Raw genomic sequence first — 12,807 nt, forward strand, 5'->3', positions numbered from 1 at the left:
GCCCTGCAACTTGAGACCGTTGCTCCTTGTTCTGTCATCTGCCACCACCGAGAACAGCCTAGCCCCATCCTCCCTGGAACCCCCTTTCAGGTAGTTAAAGGCCGCTATGAAATCCCCCTCATTCTTCTCTTTTGCAGACTAAACAAGCCCAGTTCCCTCAGCCTCTCCTCATACATCTTGTGCTCCAGCCCCCTAATCATTTTTGTTGCCCTCCGCTGGACTCTCTCCAACTTGTCCACATCCTTTTTGTAGTGGGGGGCCCAAAACTGGACACAATATTCTAAATGCGGCCTCACCAATGCCGAATAGAGGGGAATAATCACTTCCCGTGACCTGCTGGCAATGCCCCTCCTAATGCAGCCCAATATGCTATTAGCCTTCTTGACAACCAGGGCACACTGCTGACTCATATCCAGCTTTTTATCCACTGTTACCCCCAGGTCCTTTTCTGCAGAGCTGCTGCCCAGCTCGTCGGTCCCCAGTCTATAGCTGTGCATGGGATTCTTCCTTCCTAAGTGGAGGACTCTGCACTTTTCTTTGTTGAACCTCATTAGATTTATTTTGCCCAATCCTCCAGTTTGTTTAGGTCACTCTGTATCCTATCCCTACCTTGCAGGGTATCTACCACTCCCCCCAGCTTAGTGTCGTCCGCAAACTTGCTGAGGGTGCAATCTACCCCATCCTCCAGATAATTAATGAAGATGTTGAACAAAACCGGCCCCAGGACCAACCCCTGGGGCACTCCGCTTGTGACCGGTTGCCAGCTAGACATGGGGAGCCATTGATCACTACTCGTTGAGCCCTATGCTCTAGCCAGTTCTCTATCCATTTTATAGTCCATTCGTCCAACCCATACTTCCTTAACTTACTGATAAGAATACTGTGAGAGACAGTATCAAAAGCTTTGCTAAAGTCAAATGTGAGCCTCATCATAAAGGTTGTCATTATTTGATGAACTATCAAAATAATGTCCTACTGAACCGATCTGGCCATGCCACAACACCAGGCAAATACTCGTGATCTTTAGCTGTTAAAATATTTTTGCTTTTTCTAACCCATCTATAGATGCCCAAGAGCTCAGATGGATTTCTCCTTGGGAAGACAGTGAGTTTTATGCAACGCCACAGAAGTCTTTAACACACACATGCTGTTGTTTTCCTTTTCCCATTTCCTCCTTTTGGTGGAAATGGAGCATTTGATTTTTTTCATTTTCATGAGTCTAGCGTAGCCCATTAAAGTGGTACTTGAGGAAGTGGAAAAGCACAACAATAGAACCACCCAACACTGTTGTCCCAGAGATGTGATGTGTAAATAACCACAACTACAACAATGACATTTGTCACATAACAGGCTTTAACTATCAGGTTCCCAGTTATATATATTATTGCCATGAACTGCATTCTTGAATTCAGCATAGCATAGAAATTAGAGCTGAATGAATCCATAAGCCTCTTTAACAACTTGTAAAAAAAATCAACTCAATTTACTAAGAAAGGTGCCTTGGGAAACCAAGGTAGAATGTAAATACAGGAAAAAAATCTAAGTCTCTGACTGCAGAAATAATGGACTGTCAGTACCCTAGGCATGATACAGGATGAAATGACAGAATTGCCCCTATAATGCAATTTCCTTACCACAGAAGCAAATTGCTGAGAATTCCCACAGCGGACAGATCTCAGCCTTACACCTCATGACATCAAGCGTTTGATTTCAAGGAAAGATTGGCTTATTTTGGAGCCCTGTGTCAGGGATTATAAGATGTGTGAGCAACAGGATTGTCTATAGAGAAGTCAAAACAAGCTGAAGCCTCTGAAGTGAAAAGCTAAACATGTTTTGTATTTTCAGATCAATACATAGTAGTTATTTGACTTGATGTTTAACTTAGTGTGGATCATTAACTAAAATAACTTATGCCTTGATGGACTCTAAGTTTTAATCATGAGGGACTAGAGGAAGGGCTTTTCTGCCTGAGGAAACTGACAAGTATAATTATAGAGGAATTCCAGAGGGGTAGCCGTGTTAGTCTGTATACAGCAAAAACGAGAGTCTTGTAGCACTTTAAAGACTAACAAATTTAATTTCTGCAGGCATAAGCTTTCATGGGCTGTAACCCACTTCGTCAGATGTAAGGAATAGAAATCAGATAGGTGTGTGTGTGTGTGTGTATATATATATATATATATATATATATATATATATATATATACACACACATCCAAGGGTAAGGAACAACAATGGGGAAGGTACGTATGAGCAAAGTCCATTCAGTTAGCGTAGTTGAGGCCTATTCACAACCATTGATTACCCTCGGATGTATATACATACCTCCTATCTGATTTCTATTCCTTACATCTGACGAAGTGGGTTACAGCCCACGAAAGCTTATGCCTGCAGAAATTAAATTTGTTAGTCTTTAAAGTGCTACAAGACTCTCATTGTTTTTGCTATAGAGGAATTAGCTATTTTGCAAGAGATATTCTGGAATAGCTCCCCAGGTAGGAACTCTATTCTGGAATAAAAATTGCTTTATTCTGGAATAATTAGTGTAATTAGTGAGTAATTATTCTGCAATAAAATCACTTTCTTCACATGGGGAAGTATTCTAGAATCACTATTGTGTAATAGCTTATTCCCCAGTAACTATTCTGGTCTATTTCCCTGTATAGACAAGTCCTGATTCTGTAAAATACTGCAGTACCTGAATGATTAAATGTTGCATCTTTCTGTATTAATTGAAGTTAATTTGTTTCAGACCTCTGAGTCCTTTTTTTTTTTTTTTTTTTACTGTTTTATCTCAAAGGTATGTTAATAAAATGATCAGTCATTTTCTAAGATCAATATCCAAACCACACTTAGCAAAGCTTCTTTCTTGTCAGTTGTACCTGCTACTTAGAGTCCGCTTCCAACAGCCTGTCTGCTCTGACTGACTAAAATATTGTGTCTGTCAAAGCAATTCTGTCTGTCCAAGTCCAGCTTTCTAGATACTTCATGTCCTATCTAACACAATTGCTAAGGGAGGGAACTCACAGAACTTAGAACCATACACTTGTCACCTTTCGTTTCTGAGCAGCCTCCCATTTTAAAAGGGTTCATCTCTACCCATTAGCCAAGCAGATTTAGCGATAGCACAACTGCAATGATTTTGTTATGATGTAACTTAAACACAAAGCTTGTCAGTAAATCACGTGCAACTGGGGAATAGACCTCCTTTCTGACTTTTAGCTCCTCAACTACAGATCTCGATCCAGTCAGGTGCCAGTTTAGTAGCCCAGTCCAACAGGTCGACTTACATACACAAGAGTAGATTGGAGTCTGCCCACTACAGGGAAATGGTGCAGATATGCATAAGGTATATATGCAAACTTAAAATGGCGAGGTTGGGGCAGAGTTTGGATAGTTTATATGCCTCAGGATGTATTTCCTTTATGAGATTGTTTCCCTGTGAACCTATTATGACTAATCTTCTGGAGACTAGACATAGATAGATAGATATAATCCTTTGCCATTATCTTCCAATATGCCAGCAAATGAATGGAATCTAATGAGAGTTGAATGTATACTATGGGATGAGGTCATAATCTCTGGTTCCGAGATTACACAACAAATCCCTGAGTTAAGGAATCAGGGTACCCTACATTTCTCATAGACATTAGCAATGAGGGGTTATAGCCAACATGCTACTATGTTTTGCTTCTCTGTGTGATAAATATAGATGTAATAACTTGAAAAGCAGTAGGTGGATGAAGATTAGTTTTAAAATCAGAAGCAACAAGTGATCCTAATTAAGAAATGAGTCTATAATGCAGTAAAGAAAACTTTCTGAATTTATGAAAGATGGGCTGGCCTAGGCCAAAGTACTTAGTTCTGTTGTAAGTAACGATGCATCTTCTGTGTATTTCTCTCTCCCTGGAGGGATGTACAATATTTTGAGGGCATACCCCTCCATATTCTGGATGATGTCTTTTGGAACAACCAAAGAAGAGAATCATGTCCTGGATAATTCAGAGCAGGTTTTTTGCCAAGTCCAAAATATGCAGGGACAGGATTTAGAGAGGTTAGTGCATGGCTACCCATGCAATACAAAAATAAGCATTAATGTTCAGAGTTATGTACCTTGCTAATGAATCTCCATGCCTTGAGTCAAGTTTCTTCCCGCATTCTCATTACCTCTTGCAGATACAGCTCAAGGTTTATATGAATTTGGAGATTCTCCATACTCCATAAATCAGATTCAGATTAAGACTGTCTCTTGTTGCTGTTACTGCTCTAACAGTACTGTGGACAAAACAAAACATGTACACTGTGTTTTCACTAAAGATGAGTTAATGAGGATGCAGTCATCTCTAGATCGGGTTTAGGCTGGGGCTAATATTTGACACTGAAATCTGGCAAATTGATACAACATTTGGCCCCAAATGATCAAACATCTAGTGCAATCAGCTGAGATTACGATCCCTCTACTACCTGGTGCTGCATCTGAACCAGATCAGGAATATGGACTATTTCTGGATTGTATCATCTGGTCAGTTTAATTTTCTTTTTATAATCTGTGTAATTTTCATGCTGCACTAGCCCAATCCAGCTGGTGCTTTTGAGTGAAGGAGAATTAATTAAATAACATAAAATTTGCTTTATAACAAAACCATGGCTGTGTAGGAACTGCATTGTGCTATATGAACTTACCAGCATCAGTAGGAATAGAACTTGGATTGGATCCTCCTGTGCCAAAATCACAGAGCCCAGTTGCTTGGGCTACAGGAGAATCTCCTCTAGCTCGCAGAAGTATAAGGTCTGTGACACACAGTTGAGCAATTCTGATTCCATCCAGCAGAAGGCTCTAATGAAACACGTTAGCCAATTGAATCGCAATAGGTTTTATAAAAATAACTATATACCTCTGGCATCTGAGGAAATGGGAGCTATGTTTATGAAGGGTCAATACTCTGATTCAGTGCATCTTTTGAATAGTTGTGGGCTTCTATGGCTAGAGAAAAAGGGCAGATAGTCACCATTTCCCTTCTGCTAATGTAATTCTATCTACATGTTAATAAAGTGCCAGTCATGGTGTTATCCAGATGCTGTTCTCATTGTAGCAGATGTCATGGTCATGGTTCATTGTCAAACTGGGAGGGCGTATCTAGTGGGGTTTGTAGGGGGTCAGTCCTGGGTCTGGTACTATTCAATATTTTCATTAATGACTTGGATAATGGAGTGGAGAGTAGGCGTATATAATTTGCAATTGATATCAAGCTGGGATGGGTTGCAAGCAATTCGGAGGGCAGGATTAGAATTCAAAATGACCTTGACAAATGGGAAAATTGGTCTGAATTCAACAAGATGAAATTCAATGAAGTGCAAAGTACTTCACTTAAGAAGAAGAAGTCAAATGCACAACTACAAAATTGGGAATAACTTGCAAAGTGGTAGTACTGCTTAAAATGATCTCGGGGTTAAAGTAGATCACAAATTGAATATGAATCAACTATGTGATGCAGTTAAGAAGAAGGCTAATGTCGGAGAGGGGAGATAATTGTCATGCTCTACTCAGTACTGGTAAGGCCTCAGTTGGAGAACTGTGTCCAGTTCTGGGCCCCACACGTTAGGAAAGATGTGAACAAATGGGAGAGAGTCCAAAGGAGAGCAATAAAAACAATGAAAGATTTAGAAAACTTGACCTGTAATGAAAGGTTAAAAAAACTGGGCATGTTTAATCTTAAGAAAAGAAGGCTGAAGGGGGGACCTGTTAACAAGCTTAAATGTGTTAAGACCTGTTATAAAGAGGACTGTGATCAATTGTTCTTCATGTCCACTGAAGGTAGGACAAGAAGCAATGGATTTAATCTGCAGCAAGAGAGATTTAGGTTAAATATCAGAAAAAAAATTTCTAACTATAAGTGTAGTTAAGCTCTGGAATAGACTTCCAGGGAAGACTGTGGAATCATCATCATTGGAGGTTTTAAAAAACAGGTTGGAAAAACACCTGTCAGGCTAGGTTCACTTGGTCCTGCCTCAGCACAGGGGCTGGACTTGATGATTTCTTGAAGTGCCTTCCAGCCCTACATTTCTATGATTCAATGTAGGGATATCTGCTGTGATGCAGGACCCCTGTAAGAAACTACAAAGCTGCATTTCAGCAAAGGTCAATGAACTACACTAAAGATAAAGGACTTTTCAGCACGTGTCTTAGTGCCTGCTGGAACAAGAACAGGATTTGGCCCTCTTGGTCTCATTCCTGGGCACATGAAACAATAGATACAGAGGAAAGAAAGCTAAGTGGTGGTCAAAGCATTTTCATAGTTTAAAACTATATCAGCGCAGACCCATTGGTTCCTGTTAGTTAAATAGTTATGTTCGTGGCCTGTGATAATGCCAGAATTCTTCAGCCTGAGATGTTATGGTTAGTCACAGGGTCAGCTGCCCATGTTACTGTCACACTTTGGGAAGTTTTACCTTTTTAAAACTGAGAAATCCCTTTTATATTTAAAAATTGTTGGGAAAATGAAAGCCAGGGACTTATAGAACCAGGCTTACTACAAGCTTCCCCACAAGAGCTATGTCAGAATAATACAATCCTGATCTGCAGCATTCATTCCCTGCTATTCCAGTCCTGGGTACCTTGACATAGTTCTGCCAGTGCACCTCAGTCTTGACCAACAACACTTCTTGTTATTGTACTCCTGCTTGTCTGTCAGGCAGAGCCAGTCAGTCATGCTGAATTATACCAAGCTTTGTGATATGAACAAATGGGGTCTAGACTGTCAGTTGTGACCTAAACCAGGAACTGAATTTGGCTCTCCAGAGGTTAAAGGGTTAATGAGTTATACCCTGGTGTTACAAAGCCCTCCCCCTATTCAAATGAGCCACTGGGATGTCCTGCCTCCTCCATCCCAAAGATCTTTAGTGCCCCTCATGTTTCCCCTCCTTCTCAAATCTACCCTCCTGTTACTCTCTGTCATCCAGCCCACTACATTTCTCTTTGTTTCACACATTCAGCCCTTCCATCAAGAGCACCCTGCTGGACTTCTCCCTCCTCAGATTCTTCTGAGAGACGACCCCTCGCCTCAGAGAGCAGCTGGACAACCAACTCAGAGGACACCAGCAGCCCAAGCATTGCCCCTTCCTACACAGATTTGCAATCAATAAATACTGAGGACCTGACCAGCGGTGGGGCTTCTGCAGCAGACTCAGCTGGTAAGACAAGCAGCACTTCTTACGTGTTTCTGTCTCTTCCCAGTCTCAGCCACACTCCGCTGGCTTTGATCAGTTCAGAACTGAGGAACTGAGTGTAGCTCCAGAGCCAGAACAAATTTCACCATTTGGATGTAGGGTTTTGGTTTGGCCCACGATAGAGATGGGGGCAAGCCATGAAGTTCAGATGCATGTCCACATGTCCTCAGAGTTCAAGTGTGTTTAACTCAGGCCTGTCTCTAGTTAATTGGATGGGGTTCAGGAGCATTTTCACAAGCTGCCAAGTGTATGCAACCTGTTGACCTACCTAGTTTTCTTTCTTTCTATCCATCTATCTATCTAACTAAACATGCCTGGTTTATGGGCATTGTTACAAACTCTGAATCTAGCCAAGACCAATCAAAGGGATGGAAAGGAAATTTGCTGTATGCTGGTTGGTTACCACTCTCCACCCCAGAGGTGGCTGGATTTCAACCATGTTGCACAGGTCCCAGTCTTGAGCACACTTATCCAGGTGCCTAAGGCCCAAACATTAGTAATTCTGTGTGGAGAACCAACAATGGAGAAGTTGCACATAGGAACTCCACACTCCCTATAAAGGGAGGGGGAGAGAACTTCTGGAGTGAACATAAGGAGGAAGGAAGTGGGCATTTTGGGAATTCACCCTTGAGTTTATGCAGGGCTTCAAACTACAAGGCCCAAACCCAACACAGAAGGAGAGCCAGTGGGCTGTTCATTCTTCTCTCCCCCACACCCATACCGAGCAATAGTCAGCTGCAGACTAACAATGCAGGTGTTTTTAACCCTAAAACACATGTTCTGCTTGAGGAAACCTTCTCAAAGCCCTGCTGGACTTCATAGCACTTTCATCTGAGTAAATCCCTTTTATTTGGGTTGGACTGGACCCCACTGGCATCTTGCAGCCTATGTGGTTCTCTAAGAACAGAAGAACGGCCATGCTGGGTCAGACCAATGGTCCATTTAGCCCGGTATTCTGTCTTCCGACACTGGCCAATGCCATGTGCTTCAGAGGGAATGAACAGAACATGTCATCATTAAGTGATCCATCCTCTGTCGCCCATTCCCAGCTTCTGGCAAACAGAGGCTATGGACACTTCAGAGCATGGTTTTGCATCCCTGCCCATCCTGGCTAATAGCCATTGATGGACCGATCCTCCATGAACTTATCTAGTTCTTTCCTGAACCCTTTTATAGTCTTGGTCTTCACAATGTTCTCTGGCAAAGAGTTCCACAGGTTGACTGTGAGTTGTGTGAAGAAATACTTCCTTTTGTTCATTTTAAATTAATCACAGTTTTAATCACACTGTTAAACAATAATAGAATACCAATTTAAATTTATTATATAGATTTTTGGATGTTTTTCTAAGTTTAATGTATCGATTTCAATTACAACACAGAATACAACATGTACAGTGCTCACTTTATATTATTATTTTTATCACAAATATTTGCACTGTAAAATAAACAAAAGAAATAATATTTTTCAATTACCCTCATACAAGTATTGTAGTGCAATATATCATGAAAGTGCAACTTACAAATGTAGAATTATTATTACTTTTGTCTACATAACTGCTCTCAAAAACAAAACAATGTAAAACTTTAGAGCCTGCAAGTCAAAGCATGAAGCATTATATGAATGTTTAGAATATCTGGCATGTAAATACCTTGCAGTGCCAGCTCCAATTGTGCCATTCAAATGCCTGTTCTCACTTTCTGGTGATGTTGTAAATAAGAAGTGAGCAGCATTATCTCCCATAAATGTAAACAAATTTGTTTGTCTGAGCAATTAGCTGAATAAGAAGTAGGACAGAGTGGTTTTGTATGTGGTGAATGGAAAAATATTTCTTTTTTTATCTTTTTTATAATGCAAATAAATAATAACATTAAATAAAATATTAAGTAATAAAAATAACATTAAGTGAGCACTATACACTTTGTGTTCTGTGTTGTAATTGAAATCAATATATTTGAAAATGTAGAAAAATAGCCAAAAATAATTATTATACATTAAAATTGCAATTAATTGTAACTATTTTTAATCTAGTTAATTTGTTTTGCATTAATCATATGCATTAACTGATAAATTGACAGCCCTATTTTTAATATATCTCATGATTTTGGGGTGGGGGGCAGACTCATGATTTTTGCCCATTTGAGGTTAGCAATATTGTAATTTATTTATGCTTATGTCAGGTTTGCCTTCTGGTTTCCAGGTGATAGCACAAGCCTCCTGGGTCAGATTTCCAGCACTGCATGGGAATGTTTAAATAAAGAATGTTTTCGTTTAAATGGAATGGGGAAAACAATATTTCTGGTCACACTGTAATGTACTGCTGTGTGCGTATGTGTGCTTACAGAGTGTCAATGCCCCCTACAGAGTGAGATCAGAATGGTTCAACTTTGAGTCATTGGCCCTATATTGCCCAGAGCTAGCTGAGAGTCAGTTTCTGCTTTCAATGTGCTAGAGGTTGAGTTCTATCCCCATTGCCACCTTCAAGTTTCTAATGGCCATGCTCTGCAGCATAGTGACAACCATGACATCCTAGGCAGCTATGGATTTGTTACACGGTTATGTTTTGTGAAGCCCTTTGGGTTATAAAAATCTACATTTTGGGCCTACAGCTAGTTGTTTTTCAGACTCAGGCAGATCAGGGCCTTGAAGCTGGGTCTTTGACATCTTAAGTAAGTTCCCTAACTACTGGGCTATTGAGAATTCTGGGCTCACTTATTTGCTCATTTTTTTTCTTTTCCCAGTAAAGCTAGTCCTTTATCTTTTGAATCTCACTTCTTCCCACCCCCCTGTAGCCTCCCTCAGTGCCTATTCACTGACTTTTCAATAAAGTCACAGCAACTGAAGGGAAAGTGAACAGCGTTCCATCCCCAATCATACGGCTGAGCTGCTGACCGCTCCTTTATGTGGGCAATACCTCAAGAGAATAGCTGTGGAAGGATGCTCTGTAATTCATCTCATGCCACTGAGGTGAGTTAGGCTAGACAATCACAATTTGTGATTGTAATTATTATGGTTCCCAGGCTCTGACTTCTTTACCTTGGATCCATTTGATCAGTTATGCTCTGTAAGGCACTGCAGAAAGCCACATGCTTTTGTGAGAAGAAGGAGGCATTCAGTTGGGGATTTTTCAGCACAGCAGAACATTTCAGTCTCTAGCTCCAGAGGGGTAGCCGTGTTAGTCTGTATCCAGCAAAAACAACGAGAGTTCTGTAGCACTTTAAAGACTAACAAATTTAATTTCTGCAGGCATAAGCTTTCATGCGCTGTAACCCACTTCATCAGATGTAAGGAAGATGTAAGATGTCAGTCTCTAGCGTAACTGTAGATAGAAACTCTTGGTATTCTACCTGCAGTGACTGGATCTAACTGCTGTATTGAAAGGAGAACATCTGTGTTTGGGTCCCATCCTGTAAGGTGCTGAGTTCCTTCTTAGCCTAGGGAAGTATCTGGGAGTAAAGAACACCAAGCATCTTCCAGGATCAAGCCCTTTGGTTAAATAACAGGATGTGGAACTGGCAAATTTAAGGAACAACCATCAGCTGGGTGGTCTGGTCTCTGAGGTTTAGCTCTTGGCAGCGCATAGCTGCACGATTGACAGGAGGCAAGGACAATGCAAAGGTACATTCTTCTCATAGTAGAATGGTGCTACTTCAGGAAGGTTTATCTTACTATGTGACACACTGAGTGCCCTTTGAAGATATCTGTGCCACATAGAACCTGATCCTGCAATTCTGGCAAATAGCTGGTCTCCCAGGGTAGATCAATTATATGGGAAAGGTGCTTTTCATTTATGGTATGGGTTCATGGAGGCAGGGAAATCAGGGAGGTTTCCACAGTAGCACAAGCTGCAGTTAGCTGTATCTTATTATCATTTCATATGCCCTGGCAGTTAGGGGTATATTATGCTAAATGTGTGTGTGCATGGTGTGTGGGGTTTCCTGCATGAATGATGAGAGGTGATTAGAATTCACTGCAAAGACAGGCAGGGTCACATAGTAAACAGGAGAGGGAAAGTCCTTTCTCCAAAATGTAAGGATCTTCTTGTTTCCACCTTAATGTAGTATCACCTAAAGCCTGGGAAAAGATGAAGGGATTATGTGGGTAAATTGAGGAATGCCATGCACCAGTGATGAGAGGTTTAGACGATCAGTTTTAGATCCAGCATTTCATTGAACTACAGAGGGAAAGCTGGAAGCAGATTTGATATAAATGAAGGAAAAATAAGAGGATCATCTAGGCAAAATCTTTGGCTTCTCCCACATTGACAATTCATTCCTTTGTGGCCACTTGAGTTGATTAGAGGCTTCTCCTGATTTTCTGACTTCATCATTTTTTTTTCTGGATTCCTGGCTCCTTTGTTCCTTAATTGAGCCCAAATGTTGGGGGATGTGGAGGCCGTGTAAAGCACTTTCCATCTGTTAAAGCCAGAACTTCAAGATCATGCCTGCTCATTCCACAAGATCTACTTTCCCCTCCCCCCCAAGTTGTGATTTTAGTGGTGGCTGGATAGATAGAAATCCTCTACTTATCCCCATAGCAGATATAGGACGGGCAGCAGCAGAGTGAGCTTCTCCAATGCCACCCCCTCCAAATATGACTCAGGGTATGTACACACTGATGGCGGATTTGCCGCCATTCGATCGATCTATCCAGGTCGATTGAGTGGAAGTGAAGACCCGCTTAATTGATCCAGAAGTCATTTAATAAAACAAACCTCCCCAAAAAGCTGCGTTGATGGGTATGCATTTCCCGTTGGCGCAGCACAGTGGAGACGGCACGCAAAATGGAAGTTACAAAGTCGACAAAAATTATGCAGGGTACACAGAGTAGCTTGCATAACTCTCGCTGACTGCTGCCAAATTTCCTGGTAAGTATAGATCAGGTCTCAGCCCTGCTATGTAGGAATCACCACTAAGGCTGAGGGGAAGTTCAGTCTGCTTTGTGCGTTCAGCCGTTAGCCTCTCAGACTGCCAGTTGTAATACTGGATTCTATGACACAGACACCTGTCTGATCAGCTGAGATTCCCAGCCCACATAAACCACCTAAAGATACTGTGTAAACCAACCTGTATAGGCTGGATTTGAAGTAGTCACCTAGATTAAGATTTTTCAAATGAGCTCAGGGCCAGATTTTCAGGTGCTCAGTACACACAATCAAGGCCAGGTTTTCAAAAGAGCTCAGACCCCGTTTGGACATTTACAATTTTTTCAGAAGTGCTCAGCACCCACCAGCTCCCATTGTGACACTTATGACCAGATTGTCATACCCCCATGCTGAGTTCTTCTGAACTTCTGGCTATTTATTTTGGTGCTTAAATGGCAGCTGAACTCTTTTATACATCTGGCCCCTAGTGAAGAAAGGTTCTGAACTCCTGTACCCATTTCAGTCTTCTATAAGCACAGAAGTGTATGCACCATTTTAACTAAAGGTGTGATGTCAAAGCAGAGTGAAACTGATAGAACTTTGTGTGCATACACTCTTGGTTGGGTTTAAACTTGGCTTACATTGGTTTAGCTTGCCATTGTTAAATACTTAGCCATTCATTCCCCCCTGGCCCCTCAGCAGTGGCTATTTCTGAGTT

General features: G+C 41.3%; 1 protein-coding gene across 2 annotated transcripts in view; it reads left to right on the forward strand.

The window, feature by feature from the left end:
* The window catches only part of STON2 (stonin 2), a 118,728-nt gene that overhangs the window by 41,473 nt on the left and 64,448 nt on the right, over positions 1–12,807 (forward strand). For both annotated transcript variants that reach the window (XM_067532297.1, XM_067532303.1), the window contains one exon: positions 6,994–7,191. In XM_067532297.1, the coding sequence (XP_067388398.1) occupies positions 6,994–7,191 (198 nt within the window). The remainder of the gene's footprint in view (positions 1–6,993; positions 7,192–12,807) is intronic.

Source organism: Emydura macquarii, unplaced genomic scaffold (assembly GCF_026122565.2).
Source record: "Emydura macquarii macquarii isolate MOO-44397 ecotype Brisbane River unplaced genomic scaffold, CSIRO-AGI_Emac_v2 contig_374, whole genome shotgun sequence".
Taxonomy (NCBI): domain Eukaryota; kingdom Metazoa; phylum Chordata; order Testudines; family Chelidae; genus Emydura; species Emydura macquarii.